At 37.3% G+C, this 24184-nt stretch overlaps 1 protein-coding gene across 1 annotated transcript in view; it reads left to right on the forward strand.

Moving 5' to 3' along the window:
* The window catches only part of LOC145674361 (mitochondrial inner membrane m-AAA protease component AFG3L2-like), a 354119-nt gene that overhangs the window by 17144 nt on the left and 312791 nt on the right, over positions 1-24184 (forward strand). The window contains exon 4 of the mRNA XM_081744313.1: positions 5775-5868. Within this exon, the coding sequence (XP_081600439.1) occupies positions 5775-5868 (94 nt within the window). The remainder of the gene's footprint in view (positions 1-5774; positions 5869-24184) is intronic.

Below are 24184 nucleotides of genomic sequence, written 5' to 3' on the forward strand. Positions count from 1 at the left end.
CAGATTAATTTCAAACCATTAGCATTGCTCGACGAATCTTTCAAGCCGTTCATCGATTGTTACACTAATAAGTGCTGCCAGTATCAATGTCTGTCAATTTTAATTGCCATCTGGGAGGAATCGATGTGACTGTTTGATGGTTTGGTAGATCTTTTCCATAGGTCTTTATCTTCAACGTTGCCACATAGTGCAATTTGTGTCTTCAGACGAGGACCCGAAAGGTATACAAATATATCTATACTTTTTGTTTATTTTGACTTGTAGAATAGTGCTCTGTAGTCCGTGGGCGCCATTTTTAGAACACCCTTTACTCAATGAAATATCTTCGTAGTTTAAACACAGGAAAATATTTACATACAGAAGGAAAAGTAGCTAATTCTTATATCAGTTGCCCTTCAGTTAATACATATTTGATCGTATCAGCATATAGCGAAAATGTTAAGCTTTACATCAGACCAAACAGGGTCACGCAAAAGGAATTGAAAGTAGCAGATCTATTACTTCTATTACTTCTCTACCGTATTGGTCTTGCATTGTGTGGCACTTTCCTTTTCTTCAGAGAAGTGGAATGACTAGCTGTGTATATATAGAGTCCAGTTCTTCCTGATGCATAGTCTGCAGTAATACTTTTTTTTTTTTTAAATTAAGTAGAGAACTCATCCGTGGCTAAGCGGTTAGCATACACGCCTTTGGTGTGGGAGACCCGGGTTCGATTCCCGGCGGGAGTTCGTGTGGTTCGGATTCCACGTTAATCAGTAGGTCCACGTCTCATATAGCCTCGCTGCTGAAAGGGACGTTAATCTCAAAATCAACTCATTTAATTAAGTAGAATATTGTGCAAATTAATGAACATGGTTCGGAAACTTTTTGTTACTTTGATAGTTAGCTAGTATTTGTTTGATACAACTCAGTCACCTTTGTAATTTGGCTATCTTTTGGTATCATGAGGTGCATATACTGCTTTTTCCTTCTGTAGAATGCACTATTTATATGTAATATCATTTACTTCAAAGTCTGTGAAACACATTTTGTACCAGACAATATATTTTCTGTTTCCCTTGTATATCGATCATAGTCTCTTTTAAGTGTAGTGATATTACTGGGAACTCTAAACATTATACTTGTTGCAGCAACGTGTTTTGATTTCTGATAAGATGCCGCGTATTGTTAAAAATTTGTAATTCCGTTAGGTCGTGTGTATTAAGAGTTGGTGACACTTTTCTTTGCGTTACATCTAAGTCGATCATCTTATCTTTAATAATCACAGGTCTTTGGTGGAGAAGTAACTCCTCTGTGTTTGTTACACTGTGGTCAGCATGCTCAAAATATACCAGGATTTTGAGCCTTACAGTAAAAACTTACGTTGATCGGAATGCTCTTTAATTGTTTCCTGGTTCAATTTTCGCTGTTTTTTTTTTTTTTTCCAAATCAACCTATTCCTTTTAGTTATCAGCGTTTACTTCCTGTTTGATCCTATTGCTCTTCATCCTGCTTCTGACATCGAGGAGTTTTTCCACAAGTTATTCGAATTTCTCCAATTTTTTGCTCCAAAAATAGAAATTTTGCTTTCAGTGCTAGACTCCTGTTTATGCTGAAATTCCACGATAGTACAGGCATTTTTAGGCTTTCTTGAACTTAAGAAGTTGTCGACAGCACACTCTTTCTTTTTGTATAAAGCGTGAGAAATCGTCTGAAAGCTCTTTTCACAATAAAACTCAATTGACCGTTGGGTCTATACAATGTTCGGTGTCTTGAAATAAATAGCACTCTCGGAGTCCAGAAATAAATAGCATAAGTAATGTAGCGGATTTTTCACAAGTTTCTGGACGCGTTTCGATCAGTTAATTTACTTGCAGGAAACATCAAAATTATCCGATATTTCGCTTTGAATACAGCAAGACTTAAGTTCACCTTCTAGCACACACTCCTGTTGATGCCATGGGTGAAAAAAAATATATGAAATATGGCGCTTATATGTACTTCAAATGTAGGGATAGTACCTAACGTAATGGTCCCAGGTCAGTTCCTTTCTTCCTCCCCAATTGCCCGGGTATTGTGACCGCCGAGGGCGTCTCGCATACGTGACGAACTAACATGGTTATAGATGCCGAAAGCCGAGAAATCTACGAGGCACGTCCAGAAAGTAAGTTCCGTTTGGTAATAAAATTAAATTGTGTACAGATACAGAAAAATTATTTATTGCACAAAATTCTACAACTCTTAAACTACTTTTCCACATAACTGCCGAAATTTTGCAGGCATTTGTCATATCGTGGCACAAGGTTTTGTATACCTTCTTCATTGAAGTTTGCCGCCTGTGTCTTCAACCAGTTGGAAACAGTTTCTTTCAGCTCGTCGTCATTGTTGAAGTGTTGACCGCCAAGGAAAGACTTGAGAGAAATTCCATACCGAGAGCACTAATTGTAAACCTGCGGTTTTCCTGGGTCTTGTCATCAATCGCGTGAACCAGTTCTTCTGTAACCAAAGATGGATGCCCACTTCGTTCTTCATCGTGCACGTCACACGTCCTTCATTGAATTGTCGGACCCATCTTCTCACCATTGAATCACTCATCGCATTTTGTCCGTAAACATCGCAAATTTGCCGATAAATTTCACTTGGTTTCACTTTCCTCGCATTCAGATAACGAATCACCGCTCTGATTTCACAAGCGGCGGGATTTTCAATCAACACCGACATAGTAAACAAGCACGACAAAGCGTACGTGACTGACAGCGATCTCCAAATGGCGCACGTTTCTTCTCCTTGATACAGAGTATCTACCGCGCATGTGCGGAACTGCGATCGCAGCGCTGCAGCGGAGATAAATTGAAACGGAACTTACTTTCTGGACGTGCTATGTAATTCCTAATTCCGGCGTCCCCATTAGCACATGAATCAATCAAATGCTGTCCATTGATTTCTGCCCTTAGCCAGCTGGATCCAGTTTCTACTTAAGTACTCCTATTTCTATTTAAAATTTTACCAAATGTCATAAGTTTATTCCGCACTTTTGAACAAGTTTCTCCGGATATTCATTCATTAGCAGGATTCTTTCTTTGCTTGTTTGTAGTATCAGATAAACAGGTTATTCGCTTGCACACTGCAGCATACACTTATTTAATAATGTTACTTCCAGGTGGCCAAGGTACAAAGATGAATTTATCATTAAGAGCATAGAGCGAAAGTTGCTAGAGCTCGGCGAAATTCTAGCACACTCAAGTAACAAACGGACAGTAATATATATACAGGGTGTCTCCAAAGTCCCCTGCAATAGGGTAGCTCTGTTATTATTGGAGTTACAACAAAATGTTAGAGGGAAAGCCGTTTTCAAATATGATGTTTCCAACCTAAAGTGAAGGAACTTTTTAAATCGGACAAGCCGTTTGGGCTGTACACTCTTTATGCGCCCAATGTTAAATGAAAATGCAACGTTGCCATTTACCTGGAGCTACAACATAAGTGAATGAAGTTACTGTTTAAAATGGGGGACTGGCCATCCACATATTAGCGTAAAAGACAGCACTTTCATTCACTTATGTTGTGGATCCAGGTAAATCGCAACGTTGCATTTTCATTTAACATTGGGCGCATAAAGAGTGTGCAGCCCAAACAGCTTGTCCGATTTAAAAAGTTCCTTCACTTTAGATTGGAAAACATCATATTTGGAGACGGTTTCCCCTCTTACATTTTGTTGCAACTCTGATAATAAGAGTTACCCTGTGTCAGTGGACTTTTGAGACACCCTGTATAAGAAATTGTAGATTTAAAAAAATCCAGTTAGCAGTTTTGATATTATTGTAGTTTGTTGTTACAAAGGTAGGATTTACGTACATATGCTACTACTGTTATTATTAATAATAGCATAGGCCTGCATTATTTAGGTTCTGTCATGTTTTTCAACATTGGATAATGGATTCCTACGTATCTTGCTGCAATTAATCCAAAAATGACCCTAGTTTGTGTCCATCACGTCAGAATTATTTGGAAATCGCGATGTGTCACAATGTGTTATATGCCTAAAAAGTACAAATTTGAAACGTACGGACAGATGTCAGGACATAGGAAATGCTGCCATCGCTTTGTTTATGATTGAAACGATTCGGTGGCAACATAAACCGACAGATAGTAGCACTTGCGTCATTAAACGTGGTGTACACTGCAACTGTTAGTGCTGGTGCATCTGTTAGTACGTATCCTCCGCGATCAAACGTGTATGTGTCGGCAAAGTAGCAAACATAGTGTTCTACATAGCATCAAGAAGCTGTAAAATGTCTGTAGTTTCCTTTTGTTACATTTGTGATGATTTAGCAAGGCGAAAAAGACAGATAACGTTCGTGCGGCAAGTGTCTCTCGCGTATTTCGGTGTACAAGTAGGACATCAAGACAAAACTTGCGTACCCGACTATGTTTGCTATACGTGTGTTAAAGAACTAAGGTAGTGGTCAATGGGAAAACAACAGGCTTTCAGATTTTGGTGTTCAGATTGTCTGGCGCGAGTGCTGATTGTTACTTCTGTTCAATCAGTGTATAAGGTTTCATATCAAGTCTAAAAGGAACGTCTATCCAAATGTTCCATCGACATCACGTCCTGTCCCTTATGGTCTAGACGTGCCCATGCAACCAGAACATTTACCTGACGTAGATTATGTCGAAAGTGAAGAACGTGAAGACACAGACGAGAACGACGAGGCTTACGAACCTGGCACATCTGTACTAGAACCATTTACACAATCGAAACTGAACGATGTGATTCGCGACTTACATCTCAGTAAAGAGGCGGCAGAATTGCTTGGTTCCAGCCTGAAAGAAAAGAATTTTCTCGTAACTGGCACTTCGTTGTCCTGGTTAAGGCACTGAGGACAACAATTTCTTCCAGGCTTGTCGGAAGAAGGCGGCTTAGTATTCTGCAATGATTGGTGTGGACTGTTTCAGACATTTAACATTCAGTAGAAAGCACCGATTGGAGACTATTCATCGATTCGTCGAAACGAAGCCCACAGTTGGCCTGGTTCATACGGTAATGGAAGCAGGTACGCGTCTATACTCATAAAACATTTGTACGCTTACAAGGACGTTACGAACATGTACCATTTGTGCTCCAGACACGTAAGTATGACAATTATCAGTGGGTCATGTGTGGTGATATTAAGGTAATGTCGATGATCAAAGTATGTCATTAAGTCGCATATATGTGTTAGTTTTCGACATATATTACATTTGGTACATTTCAATTTGCAATCAAGTCTGACGTGATGGAAACAAACTAAGGTCCCTTTTGGATCAAGCGCACCAAGGTACATAGGAATCCATAATCAAATGTTGTAAAACAGAACCATTGCAGGTTAGTGTAATTAAACACGAAGAGTTTTGAAAGTTTAGTTGGTTTGATATTGAAAGAGGGATGCTAATGAGGTAATAGATCGCTATTATTTGTATGATGATGTTTTGGGTGCAAATTTTATTCTACTGTATACTTTGTTTGTTAGATTTCAGACTTACCTGTGATATAAAAATACAGTTAAAACGTTGATGACCGAATTACTTCTCTTACAGTCACTGACAATAGTCGTTTTCTTTTGATAACATTTCTTTCTTGAACAATTAAATGAATAGAGCCGTAATGGTTTAGTTCTCTGTGGTTTGAAAGAAATAAACTTGTTTAAGTTTTAAAAAAGATGTTCTCATATTATTTCGTTAGTTTTGAACTTGCTGCATAATGTGATTGGTGCTACGTTTGAAATGCTAAATTTGTGTTTATCATTATTTTTCAGTTATCTAGCTCTTGGAATAGTAGAAAAATTAGAAGTTGTGAACAAGAAATGGGTACGGGTCAAGTTGTTACCGGGCAACCACGTCGATGGAGCGGTACGTATTAATTGCATGTTATTCTTAAGGATAATTAGAATCATTGTGATGATCTAGGTATCTTTACTTTTGTTTTTCAGAATTTGAGCATTTAGTTGTAAAGTAATTTATAACGATGTATAGCTTCAGTTTCCAGGAACAGGTGCATACCGTCTTTGTTGTATTGACAACAGCTTCCCAATAAATGAACATATTGGAGCACGATTCTCTTAATATGAAGAGAAGATGCGTAAATTAGCAAGACCTAGGTCATATTAGTCCACTCGTTCTGACTGTGTGTCTTTGTTGACGGAGGGACAATGAGTATTTCTGCGTCTGCATGTATTTCGTAGAGTCATTGCTGTTGTTTACAAGGTGTTATTCTTTAAGGAAGTGTGTGAGGGGAGGTATGAGTGGAATTGTACATTCTACAGGGCGAGCGAAAAGTCCGGTTACACTCCTATGTATTTATGTATTTTGTAGTGAAGTTCAGTTACGGACCAGACAAACAAAAACTTATAATAAATTCTGGTAGACAGTTAAAAGGATCACGCACTAGAAGTTTCAACTTTCTCCGATAGATGTCAACCACTGGATGATCATTGCTGTCATCTAACGGTGAGATGTGTAACTTCTACTACTTTTGCTTCAATCGTAGAAAACGGGATATGAATAGCTATGGTTAAAGTCACCGTTATCTGTTACTCTAGTAGACTGTAAAAAGGATCACGTACTAGAAATTTCAGTTTATTTCGATATATGTCAAATGCTGGAGAATGTCTGCTGTCATCTAACTTCTACTACCCTTGTTTTAGTAGTAGAAAATAAGATATGGATAGCTACCATTAAGGTCACCGTTACCCTAGATACGTTAATGGTTTCATTTCATTAACAAACTCGCCCAAAAAGAGAAAAATCTACTTTCGTTCAAGTTATCGCGTGGAGTAGCGATCGAACTTATGTCACCGTTACCCGTTAACATATTAACGGATTGACTCCATTAACATAATCAGCCGAGATAATCTCTTTAAAATTAGCTTTCGTTCAAGAGTTATCGTGCAGAGTAATGGATGGATATTGAAGTCACCGTTACCATGAAGATGTTAACGAATTGACTCCATTAACAAACTCAGCCGAGATAATTGCACTAGCTATCTATTACCAAAAAAAAAAAAAAAGAATTCAAAGATTTGCTTCCGTTAAAGAGTTACCGAATAGTGTAATGAGCGTAGGGACGTCCTAACATTACAATAACTCTCATTGCGTGGTCTTAATAAGTTGGTTGTTTGGTTGGGCGTAGTTGCAACCTGCTGTTTGATGTAATCCCACAGTGCATTATCACATGATGAAAGATCGGGACTTCAGGGAGATCAGTCCAGAATTGCTGATAATTGTGAAGAACCACATCCAGTTCATCTGTTCGGTAACACTTCGTTCAGACATTCTAGCACGATAACCAAATAATGGCCTAGAGGTTGGTGCTCCGTGTTGATGAAACCTAACTCGATCGATAAGCCTTTCGGCTTCTAGTTGAGGGACAAACAAGTCCCGCAACATGGTGCGATTCGTTTCACAGTTGTAGTACAGGGCATCTCGTCCTTTACATGAGTGTAACGAGACTTTTGGATCACACTATAGAGGGTTGCCAGAATATAAGAACACTAAAAGTCGATATATATTATTATAATATTGCGAGCGGTGATGTTATTTAGTAAGAAAGAAGCAAAAAGGCCAATACTCACCGCGAAAAATAGCAGTGTTTCTTCTACTTGTAAGAAGCGCTTTCGGAAGAACCTTCTTCCATCTTCAGCTTATAGGAAGGAGAATATGGAAAGGAAAAAAAAAAGTTATATTGTGTATTTGGAATAAACAATATTGGAAGTATATTGTTTATTTCTCATTTGTTTTCTTATTGTATACGATTTCTGACTTGAGCAGTGTGATTTAAAGAGGAAAATAGATGCGAGAGAAAAGTTTCCACACATAATAACTTCTTCCGATACTGGAAAACTAGATACTGTAGATTCACGATTATCCAGGCTATTAAAAAAAAAAAAAGTAATAAAATGAGAAATAAATTTTCTTAACGATCTACTCGATTTTGAAACTTCTTTATAAGAAAACGACTCTGTCACGGAAATGCAATCATTAGGATTAGTATTAGGATTTATATTTCTGGACTTTTGGCATGTATGGCCATGTTAGCATGTCACGTATGAGGGATGACATCGCTTGGGGATCACACTATCCGAGGAAAGGGGAAGGAAGGAAGTGGCTTGGGACCTGTATGTTAGGTACCATCCCGGCATTTGCCTGGTGTGAATGAGGAAAACCTCACTCAGGATGACTGGCCTCAAAAAGCTTTTACACTTTCTCTACCGAGTGTCCCCACCGGGAATCGAACCCGGAATCGATCGCACCAAAGGCGAAAGCGTTAGTGACTACGCTTCGCGGGGTCACGAAATGCAGTTATAGATCAAGATTTTTTTCAAGTCCAAAATCTAAGTTTTCTCTCGTTTATCTTAGGTGTACCTTTCCACATTTGTGTAATAATTTATCAATGATCAGCAAAGTAAGTTTAAATCATTTTTCTACGAATTAACCCAACGTTTTTGCGCTAATGTTTTGTTTCTTTTAAAATTATATTTATTCTACATCATATTCTGTTTGCTGCCGTTAAATTAGGTATTAAAAAAATTATTTCAAAAGGTACAATACAGTACATAACGAACTCTTTAAAGTGAATCTTTGAATCTTGGTGTGAAAAACGCGAATCTTTAGTCCCGTGCAGCGTTGTCGCTAATGTTTTCTCGTCAGTGGTGCGAGTGTACCCGGGTTCGTTGACTGGTGGGGACACTCGATCGAAAAAGAGTAGAAAGCTTTTTCAGGCCAGCCATGTTAAGTGAGGTTTTCCTCATTCACTCGAGCAAATGGCAGGATGGTACCTAACATACAGGTCCCAACCCGCTTCCTTCCTTCTCTTTCCTCGAATAGTGTGATCCTCGAGGGACGTCGTCCCTCATATGTCCCTGGCTAACATGGCCTTAGATGCTGAAAGCCCAGAAATCTAATTCCTAATTTCTAAATGAGACGGATGACTAATGATTTATGGGAAGTACGTGAGCCCTTAACCCCCTTAGGACACGGATATCAATGAAAGTGGAAGATGGAGCTCCCTCGTAATCAAGCGGTTAGCGTAGGAGACCCGGATTCGATTCCCGGTGGGAGCTCGTGTGGTTGGGATTCCATGTTAAGCTGTAGGCCCACGTCTCATATAGATTCGCTGCTGAAAGAGACACTAAACTCAAAATTATCATAATCATCATCAAACTGTAAGATTAAATTCCGTAATGTCATTTCCTTTCCTTTCCATCTGCACCTCTTCCCACACCTTCATTAAAAGTAAGGCCATCAATGAAATAGATAACGAAGTTCAGCGCCTTGCATTTTCCCGCACTTCACTCAGTGGAAAAAGTGTAAAAAGTTTTTACAAACAAGCCATCCTGAGTAAGGTTTTCCTGGGTTTTCCTCCTTTATACCAGGCAAATGCTAGGATAGTACCTAACATATAGGTCCCAGGAAGCTTCCTTTCTTCTCTCCCTTTCTTCGGATACTGTGCTCGCCGAGGGACATCCCTCATACGTGACGGGCCAATATGGCCATAGATGCGGAAAGCCCAGAAATCTGATCCTAATCTTAGTGATGGGCTAATGTGACCATAGATGCGGAAAGCCCAGAAATCTAATCCTAATCTTAGTGATGGGCCAATATGGCCATAGATGCGGAAAGCCCAGAAATCTAATCCTAATCCTAGTGATGGGCTAATATGGCCATAGATGCGGAAAGCCCAGAAATCTAATCCTAATCTTAGTGATGGGCTAATATGGCCATAGATGCGGAAAGCCCAGAAATCTAATCCTAATCTTAGTGATGGGCTAATAGGGCCATAGATGCGGAAAGCCCAGAAATCTAATCCTAATCTTAGTGATGGGCCAATATGGCCATAGATGCGTGAATCCCAGAAATATAATCCTAATCTTAGTGATGGGCCAATATGGCCATAGATGCGTGAATCCCAGAAATATAATCCTAATCCTAGTGATGGGCTAATATGGCCATAGATGCGGAAAGCCCAGAAATCTAATCCTAATCTTAGTGATGGGCTAATATGGCCATAGATGCGGAAAGCCCAGAAATCTAATCCTAATCTTAGTGATGGGCTAATATGGCCATAGATGCGGAAAGCCCAGAAATCTAATCCTAATCTTAGTGATGGGCCAATATGGCCATAGATGCGGAAAGCCCAGAAATCTAATCCTAATCCTAGTGATGGGCTAATATGGCCATAGATGCGGAAAGCCCAGAAATCTAATCCTAATCTTAGTGATGGCTAATGTGGCCATAGATGCGGAAAGCCCAGAAATCTAATCCTAATCTTAGTGATGGGCTAATATGGCCATAGATGCGGAAAGCCCAGAAATCTAATCCTAATCTTAGTGATGGGCTAATACGGCCATAGATGCGGAAAGCCCAGAAATCTAATCCTAATCTTAGTGATGGGCCAATATGGCCATAGATGCGTGAATCCCAGAAATCTAATCCTAATCCTAGTGATGGGCTAATATGGCCATAGATGCGGAAAGCCCAGAAATCTAATCCTAATCCTAGTGATGGGCTAATATGGCCATAGATGCGGAAAGCCCAGAAATCTAATCCTAATCTTACAAGGGAACCTTCCGAAAATGATAGTTGCAGTGAAAGATGTGGCCTATGCCAATTGAAACAGCTGTAACAGAGATGATGATTCCCAAAAAATTAGCTGCCCATAGCAATAGGCTCAAAAAATATAAGGGTTGGAAGTTCGGGAAACAGCAAGGTTGGACAAGGGGGGAAAAGTGCAAATTCCGCAAAAAAAAAAGGGGGTCAGGGCAAGATACAATGCTGACAAGTGATGTATAGAAAGAGACTTGCCACAATTGGGATCAAATGAAGGCCACCAGTAGAGTTAACAGTGTTGCCAATTGCAATGAAAAGTACATGTTTTGCAAAGAGCGCTACATGAAGTGAGTGCAATATTCAGTGTCAACCTGTCATGTAGAACGTAAGATAAGGCGTGTATAATCTGTGGTACAATCTAACAAAAGAGAATAGAAAAAACAGAAGTACGAAAAATACTGAAAAGACGGAGTTGGCCATAATGCGCCACATTTGATCACGAGCTGTGCATATTAGAATGAACAAAACCAGAAGCACCAACTATGCAGGAAACCGACGTACCTAGAGTCGAAAAGAAAAACGAGTTCCAAAGTTGGCAACACTGGCCATGAACATCCAGACAAGTCTAATATAGTTAGGCCACTCGCTTCACAAAAAGAAAATTCCGGCAACAGGCATCACTCGGAATGCATCAATGCTAGAGTGATTGAGGCAATGTCAATTCAGGGAACATGAAATGGTTGGGTTGAGTCAACAACCGATAATAGATGTAGTGAACATTATGTCATGGTTGGGTCGTATGTGGGAATATACAGGGTGTCCCACCAAACTTTGTGACCTGAAAGATTTGCAAAACGAACAAAATGTGACGGATCCATTTGTGCAGGAATGTACCACTGTCAGGGGTGATAAAATCTGTGAGAAGCAAGTGCCCCGAGGGGTCCTCATCATAGGGCCCCAGGATCCAACTTCAAATTTTCAAATGGCAACAGGGACCCAGTGGTACCTCTCTCGATAGATCATGGAATGTGCAACATCTATAGGAAACATTTGCTACATGAAGCATGTTTTTCAAAATGGCCGCTACAAATATATGTTGTTTCTTAACATGGCATCGAACATTGTGATCTCACATTGCTGCGAAGCGAAAAGAGATGTTACAAATCCAATCGCACATGAATGTACTCATGCCGAGGACCAAGAAAACTTTGTAAGAAGCAAGTCCCCCAGGGCTTCCATCATAAGGCTCGAGGGGTCAACCGCAACATTTCAAATAGGAACAGGGGGCGAATGATATTTCTCTGGATAGATACAACACAGCCTATAAGAAACATTTGCTATATGAAGCACCGGTTTCAAAATGGCCGCCAAAAATGCACGTTGTTCTTGTCACCGAGCAGATATTTTTTGCGGCCATTTTGGAATCCCATATAGTAAATATTTCTGATATGCGTTGTTGCATATTCCAAGATTTATCGAAAGAAATATAACTCGACCGATGGTGTTATTTGAAATTTTGAAGTTGGCCCCTGGAACCCTATGATGGGGGACTTGCGGCACTTGCGTCTCACAGAAGTTTGTCGCCCGCTGACATGGGTACATTCCTGCACAACTGGATGTGTCACATTTATTCGCTTTGAAATTATTTCAGTCGCAGAGTTAGGTGGGATACACTGGATATATCATATAGGCGGTGATAGTACTACAGACAGCAACACACAGCAGATCAAGCCTTTGCTTATGTTAGCTTTCTACAGGTATGGATATGTGATAGAAAGACCACCAAAGGTTCCGACACCTCTAGAGTACTGTTTCGAGACATTCACAGCCGATCATTATACCATGTATGACGGATTGGCAGTATTCCGCTGTGCTCACTGCAAATGTATCTTCTGTTTGGACCATTGTCTCATCGAACAATAGCACGTACAATGTGGACGAGCATGTACAAATGATGCGAAGACTAATCCCTGTTGCTGATTTTTTTTTTTTTTTTTTTGTGAAGCGAGTGGCCTAGACTTGTCTGGATTTTCATGGCCAGTGTTGCCAACTTTGGAACTCGTTTTTCTTTTCGACTCTAGGTACGTCGGTTTCCTGCATAGTTGGTGCTTCTTGTTTTGTTCATCCTAATATGCACAGCTCGTGATCAAATGTGGCGCATTATGGCCAACTCCGTCTTTTCCCTATTTTTCGTACTTCTGTTTTTTCTATTCTCTTTTGTTAGATTGTACCAGAGATTATACACGCCATATCTTACGTTCTACATGACAGGTTGACACTGAATATTGCACTCACTTCATGTAGCGCTCTTTGCAAAACATGTACTTTTCATTGCAGTTGGCAACACTGTTAACTCTACTGGTGGCCTTCATTTGTTCCCTATTGTGGCAAGCCTCTTTCTATACATCACTTGTCAGCATTGTATTTTGCCCTGTCCCCCCTTTTTTTTTTGCGGAATTTGCACTTTTCCCCCCTTGTCCAACCTTGCTGTTTCCCGAACTTCCACCCCTTATATTTCTTGAACCTATTGCTATGGGCAGCTAATTTTTTGGGAATGAACATCTTTGTTACAGCTCTTTCAATTGGTATATGACACATCTTTCACTAAAACTATCATTTTCGGAAGGTTCCCTTGTTAGTGATGAGCTAATATGGGCATAGATGCGGAAAGCCCAGAAATCTAATCCTAATCTTAGTGATGGGCTAATATGGCCATAGATGCGGAAAGCCCAGAAATCTAATCCTAATCCTGATCTTTAAAATACTAAGCGGTCAGATGTTTGTAAAAATGTTCTAATGTTAGGATAGGGCAGGAAGTGAGTAATTACAGGACACTAGCCTATTCCGCTATTTTTTTTATTCAACGTGCCCTTCTGCTACATTATCCTGGATAGTCTGAAGTCTGCTGATAAAGCAGTGGTTCCCAATCTGTTTCGACTGACGGCACACTTTACTGAACGCCAACGACATTGGGACACAGTTGTTTGATTTATTATTCTATTTACAATACAGAAACATATTAGTCTTTGTGTAAAGCTAAAATACTTTCTAGTACACAGTCAGGCTAATAGATGTCGCTGCCTGCAACGAATAGATGTCGCTAGCGTGCAGGCAACTTGTAGATGTAAAACTGTTGTGGCGGCTTAATTGCAATATTAAAAACTGGATCATTTTAATTTAATTATTTCAGAATAGGACAATGACCACAATCAGATCTAGATTTGAGGATTAATATTTATGTATTTCTGCAGTATTGTGTTCTGACGATTTAATTGTGGTGTTAATCTCTGTTGTTTCAACTTAATTATTTGAAAAATAGTTAAGTGATACCAAACGTGAATATGATTTCTTGTTTTATTATTAAGACAAGAATTAGAGGTCATAATTAACCGTGATTTTTACGTATAGTGTACAGAAGGACGAAGGTTTGGATGCAGCTACTTAATAATAATACTTTTTTTTTACTGATATCAGGAAATTACAGACTTAGTCCATTCACAATTTCCAAGAATAGTACATAAATAATAATAATAAAAAAAAATCATGTATACAATAATATTAAAAAAACATACAAAAGTAGTATAGTAACACATTAAGTAAAATATAACGGAAATTACAATGTGATTATAAAAGAAACAACCATGCGCGGACAATGATAAGATAAATAGAAATATCTATCTAAAACATTAAAAAAAAGTTTATGATAAGTGGTAAGTTATAAACTTTCTTTAAAAAAAGGGAAATTAGCAGTAAAGACATCAATGACATGTAAATAGTGCCGACACCAAGATAAGACAAAAATTATAGACCAACCTGGGTGCACAAATGCTTCCTTTCGGACTTACAGGCTGCCGAAAATACGAAAAATTGAACTTTAAATGTCCATAGCTTCAGAACTATGAGACCTACCTAGTAGGGTCAACACTTCACTTGGGAATTAATATGTGGGCTATCCAAAAATACATGTTTCAGAATTTTAAGGTACTCACGAAGCAACTTTTATACAGGGAGTTTGGCTACGGGCATATAATTTGAAGTACTCTGCAACTACCTCTATGAAAATTGTTCCGGAAGTACCGCAGGATTCTGAAACTTGGATATTTGGATAGGGCACATACTAGTTCCTAAGTGAAGTCTTGACCCGACTATGGTAGGTCCCATAGTTTTGGAGCTATGGGTCTATAAAATTCAATTTTAAGGAAATAAGATCTGTAGAATACCATAAAGGAAAGCTCCTGATTTTGGGAATATTATTATTCATACTGTTTTTAATTACATTCTCTATACCATCAACAGCAGGTTAATATTCTCGGCTAAAAAGATATTAGTCCAATCTGCATCCACTAATTCCTGATATAAGGCTAAATAATCAACTCTATGAAAGGAATATCTTGGTAAACAACAAATATCCTTGGAACATATCTTATTAAATATAGTAACCTCAATGGGATAATGATATGAATCGGTATTGACAATAAGCAAAACATCTTTAGCAGCAAAACATCAAAATTCGATACAACCAAATCTAAATTTGATACATTTAGAAATAACATTTAAATTATAATCGTCAAGAAATGAAAATAATATTCTGGCCTTGCATTTGGCATAATAATGTATGCCAGAAAGAAAATACCTATTGACCCAATCAACCTTTGGAATATTACAATCACCAATAATGAGAATGTCATAATTCAGAGGATTAATTTTAATAAAAATTTTATTTAAAATGTTCTTATAAACAGTAGGAAGGAAATTAGGGTGAAAGTAAGTACACAATAATAATAAGTTCTTACCAGTTCTATTAACAATTTCGAGAAAAATACATTCTTTAAAGATCCCAAACTCAGTTCTTTGTATAATTTTGATATTTCTACTAACAGCACATAACACACCACCTCCTCTTTCACAAACATTAGGTTCATATATTCTGTCAGCTCTAAAGCAATTGTAAACATCCAGAAAATGATCCTTACTGTTATGTAAATCACTTAACCACGTCTCAATTATGACAACTATATCATAAGCACAGTCCGCTACAGAAGAAAAAAAAAACTGTTCATGTTTGGGCCTAAGACCACGCACGTTCTGATACCATAATAATAATGAAATGATAATAATTTTATAATAGTGAAGGACTATAAGCTTTTTTTTTTTTTTTTTTAAGTAGTGACTCTATGTAGTACCACAGAAAAAGAGAGGTCCATATGAACTTTTTTTTTTTCTTATTTTGATGTGAGAAATCTGTTTCCAAAATATTGTCACACATTTTTGTAACACACTGTGTTTTTCAAGGCTTGATATTGGACTGTTTTTCTTTCTTTTTTAGAAAAAAAAATCTAATACAAAGAAACAGTAGAGAAAAAAATACTCTATTTAACGTTCTACGGTTATGGCCTTCAGTCTAAATGAGACTGAGGATTAATATAAATGAATGATTGAGATAATTGATGGAATGAGAATGTGGGAGGATAAAGGACGACCTCGAAAAAACATGTCGACACGATGTTGACTACCACAAACTCACATGGTCCTAGGATCGAACCAGAGATCCCTCGTGTGAGAGATGAGCGATCTACAACAGAACTCTTAGCCCTCCAGAACATCACAGAAAATTGTATTAACCCGCCGTACCACGCGCCGCGGAGTCATACCCCGCGGATAGAGAAATCTTAGTTTTCTTAGAACTGTTAAAAGAGTTTGTGCTGTAAAATATACATGCGCAATTGTCAAAAACGTTGCAAAGAAAATATGAAACAGTTTAATATAGCTTCAAAACAGAGTACACATTAAAATTAAGTTATAGGCCTATAAATAAATATTGCGGAGTGAGACTCCGCGCGCGTGCCTTGATGTTACAATTGACCACATGTGCTATGGAGGGTTAAAAACGGCTTATTACTTTCGGAGATATTCCCAAAAAGTTCTGCTAGATGTTGTGTACTTCGTCAACTGTGTTGTGTTTGAAGATTAAATTAGAAGAAATTTCAGCAGGATAATTCAGTGAAAACCTAATCATCTATATGTACCAGAGACAAGGAAAGAATACGATGATCATAGGGTCTGCCTTATTTCTACATGTAATAATGAGTAAGTATGTGTATATTTTTATTTTCGTCCTCCATTTATTATTTTTTTTAAATTAAAGAAAAGAATAGTATATACCATACGCCATCGAAGAAACACCCGATTCTAACCAAATTTGGAATTTTGTTAGACGTTTATGATCTTAATGTGTATATGAAAATATTGTGTTCAGAGTTTTCCTCCCCGAGTTGTTAGCCGTCCATACTGGGATTTGGAATTAATCAGATTTTCGCAAAAATAAAATTCATTAATTATTGTTTCAACACGATCGGTAAACTCACCCAGTTTTGACCAAACTTTGCGTAGTGGCATACTTTGACATTAAATACAAGTTGTTAGAATATGTAAATGTGTAAGTAAAGAGAATTGCACTGTTTAGGGGTTTTAGGGGGAAGAAAGAATGAAAATCATTCCTTTGTATATATTATAAAAATACATGGAAAAGTTGAATGTCTGTTTCGACGATTCCTATTTATAATACAAAAACATCTCAGTCTGGAGTATCGCTAATATGCAAAGTGCAGAACATTTAAGAGTTGCGGGTTGCATAAATATTTATGACAAATATGTACATATTCTTAATCCATATAAACGCAAGACGCCTTAGCCTATTAATCACACTAATTCTTAATAGTTCACAATTAGACTAATAGTTGTCACTAACTGCTGTCTTCTACATGACGCCAAGAGATGTTGCTAGTTTGCAGGCAATTTGTGGACGAGCCGAGGGCTCGGGAGTACAACTAGTACATGATTGAAATAATGAAATGAGAATGTGCAAGGAAGCGGGAGAACCCCGAGAAAACCGATGGATACGATTTTGCCCACCACGACTAACAATAGAAGAAGAGTTTGTGCTCACCGCTGCTTCGTTGATTACGGGCGAATCTATTATGATTATAGAAAGGGAGGAGGAGAGATGTTAAAAACATCCCACTTACCGTTACTCATCAACTACCCCGTGTTTCACAGAGTATATACAGCTCGGGAATTTATGAATTTTATCTCATATATTTGGTATAAAACATTATATATTTGTGTTAATGTGCCCTGGAGAAAACTACCAGAATAGGGAATGCAACGGTCATGAGAAACAAGTAAATAACTACAACGACGTAAATTCTCGCCCTCTCCCCAAGAAGTTATACATTCTTGAAAAACGTAATTGTGCTATCAGAGTTTCTTCATTGTCTTTATGCAGTCACTGTATAAATTATATTGACATGATTTTGATACCAATAGTAAGAACATCACTATTGTATTAGAAGATCTGTATCTTAAATTTTACTCTTTTGTGTACTAAGCATTTATATTGTCAAAACCGAACATTATTATATGCTGTTATTTCTTTCTTTTTTACAGTTGAATACCCACTAGCAATTGTTCTGTTCCGAGATTAAAGGTAAACATGGGAAATCTGATCGAGTTCAGTTTCGCTAGTGACATCGTTGTCTTTGCAAACAACAACACAGATCTCCAAGACATGATAGAAGAGCAAAAAAGTCGGGTTCAAAATGAATATGGAGAAGACGAAAATGATGTTCAACAACAAAAAAGTGGGGTCCAAAATGAATATGGAGAAGACGAAAATGATGTTCAACAACAAAAAGAGCTTGGTTCAAAATGAATATGGAGAAGACGAAAATGATGTTCAACAACAAAAACAGCCTGGTTCAAAATGAATATGGAGAAGACGAAAGTGATGTTCAACAACAAAAACAGCCTGGTTCAAAATGAATATGGAGAAGACAAAAATGATGTTCAACAACAAAAAAGTGGGGTCCAAAATGAATATGTGGAAGATGAAAATGATGTTCAACAACAAAAAAGTCGGGTTCAAAATGAATATGGAGAAGACAAAAATGATGTTCAACAACAAAAAAGTGGGGTCCAAAATGAATATGGAAAAGACGAAAATGATGTTCAGCAACAAAAAGAGCTTGGTTCAAAATGAATATGGAGAAGACGAAAATGATGTTCAACAACAAAAAGAGCTTGGTTCAAAATGAATATGGAGAAGACGAAAATGATGTTCAACAACAAAAACAGCCTGGCTCAATATGAATATGGAGAAGACGAAAATGATGTTCAACAACAAAAACAGCCTGGTTCAAAATGAATATGTGGAAGACGAAAATAATGTTCAACAACAAAAGCAGCCTGGTTCAAAATGGATATGGAGAAGATGAAAATGATGTTCTATAACTGAAGAAAATCAAAAGATTGAAGTTTAAAATGCGGAATGTGACTAAAAGAATATCTACGTCTGTGTCATACAGAAGATATTGATAAAGAAAAAAATAACAAAATGTTAGACTTGAGGGCTTTCGGAGGGAATAGGAATGTCTTAACAAAAGGAGCAGAACATTTACTGCCTGCGGACTACACAAAAAGCCTGAAACAAGATGGTGAACAATTAAGGCATCGAAATAGAGTAGGCCGGACATATTGCGAGATAAAATGATGATCGGTGAGCAGAAAGAGCCCTTTAGTAGAAGAGACAAGAAGTGACCAACCAGCGTCCATGGAAAAGGTGGTGTGACAAATAGCAAAGAATTGCTCAAAATGGTTGAAGAAAACGAAGAGTTGGAGAGACGATCCAGCAATAGGTTGACACTAGTATATAATATAAAATGAACGAAAGCCTCTTAGCTGTCTTGAAAAATTATCTATCACTATAATGCAGTTGGGCTGATGCAGTCTTTTGTGCTGTACGCCCTCGTGTACCTAATTGAATGTATGTAATAAAGAAAGATTGCTGTCTGCGGCTAAAGAAAGAATTACGTTAAGAAATTTAAGAAATCTCGTTCTGGTTTTATAAATAAAAGGTTACTGAAATTATGTAGTGCTTGAAGAAACATGTCTATGGTCGATGAACATAAGCAACCATAACGAAGTGCAAGAATACTACAGAGATATTTTAGTACTTTCATTAATTCGAGATTCTAGAAGTGAAGGAAATGCATTTGGTATTGTTACTTAGGTATTACATAAAAGCTTTGTGATAGAGATGTGAATACACCCTCAGTTAAACTAGAAATTAAACTCAAAATGGCTTCACCAGATATTATTTTGAGGTTCCCATCATATCACATTCGAAATTTAGTAGAATAATACAAGGAAGTAAGTTTGTGTTGCTTCGGTAGTAAAAAGTAAACCGACAAATTTTTCCACAAATCTGACTCACACATTCATTCTATGAGTCCAAGAAACTTGAAGATTCAACGCCACAGAAGAAAAGCCCACCAGTAGATCATTTCCTGTGGATAGAATTGTTGCTACTAGAATCCGAAACATATTTCAGATTAAACGTTACACATCTTTGTAAGCATTTAGATGTTCACTAACATACAGATATTTCAACTACGTAAACGTTTTGTACAACATTCAGCTAATTAAAAAGTTTCGAAAAAGAATATTTTCCATTTAAAAAAATACATTTTTACGATAAAACGTTTAATACTAAGTACTACGCACATTACTATTACCTAGCCACTTTGTTTTCGGCTCATCTTGTCAAAGTCTTTTCACAGAAATTTCCTAACTAGCATCCTATGCGACTGGGGTAGGGTTATATTCTCATTTATAGCAATGGTTTTGCGCATTTTACACGTCTCGATCTCATTATCCGCAAAATGTTTGGTGAAGACTATTGTGGAGTTCCGTTTTTAACTTTCTTTCAGAGACTTTCTAACACTATGTTTGCATTCCTATTTCCCATTCTCAATTTAATCGTCCTCGCTATGTTCGGTGACGAGTACATTTATGGAGTTCCATTTATGTAACTTTTTCTCATGGATTTTCCAAATGACAGTCTACATTCTCCTCGCTTATTTCTCATTTTATTGATATTTCCCTTCCATCTTGTTCGTCGTGATTTGATTATCTACATTATAGTCGGTGACAAATACATATTATGTAGTTTGATTTATGTAACTTTCTCCTACAGACATTCCAATTAACTCGCATTTCCCGGACATTCTGTTTTCTACTTGTATTTTCCATTCTGGCGACGTGTTCCTCACATCCGAAACGTTTCAACTTGATTATTCGCTATATATGTATATTTGACAAGTACATATTGTGGAGTTCCATTAATGTACCTTTCTCCAAAAATGTTAGGTGTAATATCTCTACATATGTTCTTCACGCGTATTTGAAATTCTGAGGACGTATTCAGTACTTGTTAAATATGTCACCTGCGATATATTCGTCGGGTGCTAGGAAGGAGTTCTTATTATAGCAGTAGAGGCCCTTTTTGTTCTCTCTGTGATGTACAAGATCAACCTGTACTCAAGTTACAAATCTCGTTGATGTATTTATCTCATAAACAATATATTTGTAATTACAAAGAACAAATTGCAAATATTGTACTATGGTCGTATCATTTATTTTCTAACGTTTTCAGTGCGAAGTTCCATTGTATATAGATTTTTACTAATAAAGATACAAAAAAATATTGCACGCGTCTTTAATTTTAATGTGTGAATTTGAATTCTGTTTATTGGTTGCCTTTATGTATAGTCTTGTTAATCCATATGTATTTCTTTAAGGTTGCATATTTCGGTTTTCCTGATGAGTGGCATTCGGGGGTACTTATTTACGGGAATAAATCAAACCCCGAGGAGCAAATCGTTGTGAGAACTTCCAATGTAAGTAGTGAACACGTCAAAAATTTTCTCCATACTGCGTCTTCCACTGTCCGCTCCAATTGTACGGGATGACCTGAAAAGTATTTAGCAACACCGTACAATGAAACTGTTATAAAGTAAACTCTATTACTTGAACCAAGCCAAAGAAACCTCTTCTTATGGCAGCATGCTAGGCTCTTTATAATTCTTACACTTCAAGTAGATTGCAATAGCATGAGATTATTCCTGAGTGGTTATTCCAGTGTGATAAGCACAGGAGATAATCACCCTGAGGGATACGCTTTCCTGTTACAAATAAATTGGGTTCTGTCCGTCCATTATATCCAGAAATTAGTAACAATACTAGGCCTTATAACCAGCTTATTTTTTGATAAACATTTAAGTAGTATATAAGGGTACTTTCAGAAGTTTCCTGAAAATTATTTTACTGTTAATTCAACAATACGGAAGAGCACCACAAAGGCTGTGTGACATTATTAGTGCATTCTTTGCTACTCAGTGTAGTCAGATAGCATTGTTCATTTACTTCCACTGTTTTATGCTAAGCGATCAAGTACCTACATTTGTTCGTATTTTGGAACCGTAAAGATACCGTGATAACATGGTCAGATGAATGACCCGATACTTCGTTAGAATCGAGTCCGAGGATGCATTCTCTCAATTTTTGCTCCATATACAAACAAATTTTTCTTTTATATGACTGCTTCTCATAGTCCGATGGTTAGATTTAAAAGTTGGCTGCTTCTACCATATAACGGTCATGCGCTGAAAGTTTTAAACGTGCAGACAAATATTCATTAACGCGGTACATATCATATTATCTGTTCGTTATTATACAGGATGTCTCAAAAGTCCCCTGACGTAGGGTAACTCTGTTATTATCAGAGTTAGAACAAAATGTAAGAGGAAAAACCATCTCCAAATATAATACTTTCAATCTAAAGTGAAGGAATTTTTTAAATCTGACGAGGCGTTTGGGCTGTACACTCTTTATGCGCCCAATGTTAAATGCAAATGCAACGTTGCCATTTACCTGGACCTACAACATAAGTGAATGAAGTTACTATTTGAAATGGGGGCTGGCCATCGACATGTTAGCATAAACGACTATAATTTCATTATGTTATGGGTCCAAGTAAATGGCAACGTTGCATTTTCATTTAACATTGGGCGCATAAAGAGTGTACAGCCCAAACGGCTCGTCAGATTTAAACAATTCCTTCAATTTAGATTGAAAACATCATATTTGGAGATGGTTTTTCTCTTATATTTTGTTGTAACTCTGATAATAACAGAGTTACCCTATATCAGGGGACTTTTGAGACACCTTGTATATGGATGTTTTAATGCAGAGTTTTGGGGTTTCTTAGGATTGCGTAGTATTAACACTAGTCTGTAATATTTTTAGATTTTTGAAATATAAAACTTCACAAATATGGCATTGCTATCGTTTTCGATATTTTCACATCATGAAAGATGAGTAGACGATAAATTACCAATGCAGTAGTTGATAGAATTGTGGTAATAAACCATTAAACGATGTAAACAATTTCTAAGAAGACATCTATTACGTTAAAAAAAAGAAAGAAAAACTATTTTTATTGGAATCAGAAATGCGGAACTATTTTCTTATATTACGTTCGCACTTGCTAAATCGTCTTCACCTTTGATTGGAATGATAAATGGTAGGAGACGGAAGTGTTCAGAGATCAAACTCACGCATATGGTATTAGTCCATCACCATACTCACAATATGATTTGAGATCTTAACTCTCAACCTAACCGTTCATCATCTTTTTGGCTAATGAACTGAAATGCATACAATCAGTGCTCGAAGTGGAAAAAAAGCAGAGGAGGTATTTTTTAAATTAGGATTGTGACTTGACATACCGTCTATGTAAATGTTGAAATACAGTGAGGGTATGTTTCTAAAAGTTTGCATTTCTGTTTACATAATGACTGAAAATCATTGGAGAGCTTCTCTTTAGCTACAGAAGGGGGACATGGAGAGACTTTTATCCCCTACAGCTTTCTGAAATATATATATATATATATATATATTCCCCTTAGAGAACTATACGAAAATGCTCAAAAATCGAGTTTTTATATTATCAATTTCTTTCTGGAAAACTCTCGGTCCTCCCACTCGACTGATGGATATTCCAAACCTCCGGAAGATCCACTCCCCACAGCAGTCAACTCCTGAATCCGCTCATGCTCAAAACACGACATTTATATGCAGTAACGCAAGAAGACACACACATACACAAGGATGAAACAATTCAATATGGGGCATCAAAATATAAACTAGATGAACTTCTTTGAAGACACTTCATTTTAAAAACGAAAGTAAGGGGGGAAAATGTCGGTGTTGTCAACTTAGAAATTATTTTTACATAAGAAATAACATCTTTTTACGTACAAAGCTATTCGTCAATTACTGTAAATAAAATGGATTTATTAATGGTATTTAACATCTACTCTCAAGTGACGGTATGTCTTGATCACTGAAAAACCAGAGGCGATACGCCTCCATCAGTGAAAAAGAAGAGGCGGTATAGCATACCACTACATACCGTCTCACTTCGATCACTGCATACAATGTTTCATGATTAATAATCGAGATTCTTTCGAGGCAAGCTTATAGTTTTACTCTGAGTTAAAAAAAAAAAAAAAATCACAGTGTAATAGCCTTACACGGTTTGCATAAAACGTGTCTACGATGTTACTACATTTCTGGATACAAAGGACAACTTCTTCCATTAACAGTTCGTGTAAAGTAATTGTAGAAAAAGTAATGCGCTGGATATCACAGACTTCTTTTCTGAGAAGATTCTCCTTCAATTAAAGTATCTATTAGCCTCGTATAGTGTATCGTTTGTTAT

This window comes from Thermobia domestica, chromosome 17 (genome assembly GCF_964235325.1).
Source record: "Thermobia domestica chromosome 17, izTheDome1.hap1.1, whole genome shotgun sequence".
In the NCBI taxonomy this organism is placed as follows: Eukaryota; Metazoa; Arthropoda; class Insecta; order Zygentoma; family Lepismatidae; genus Thermobia; species Thermobia domestica.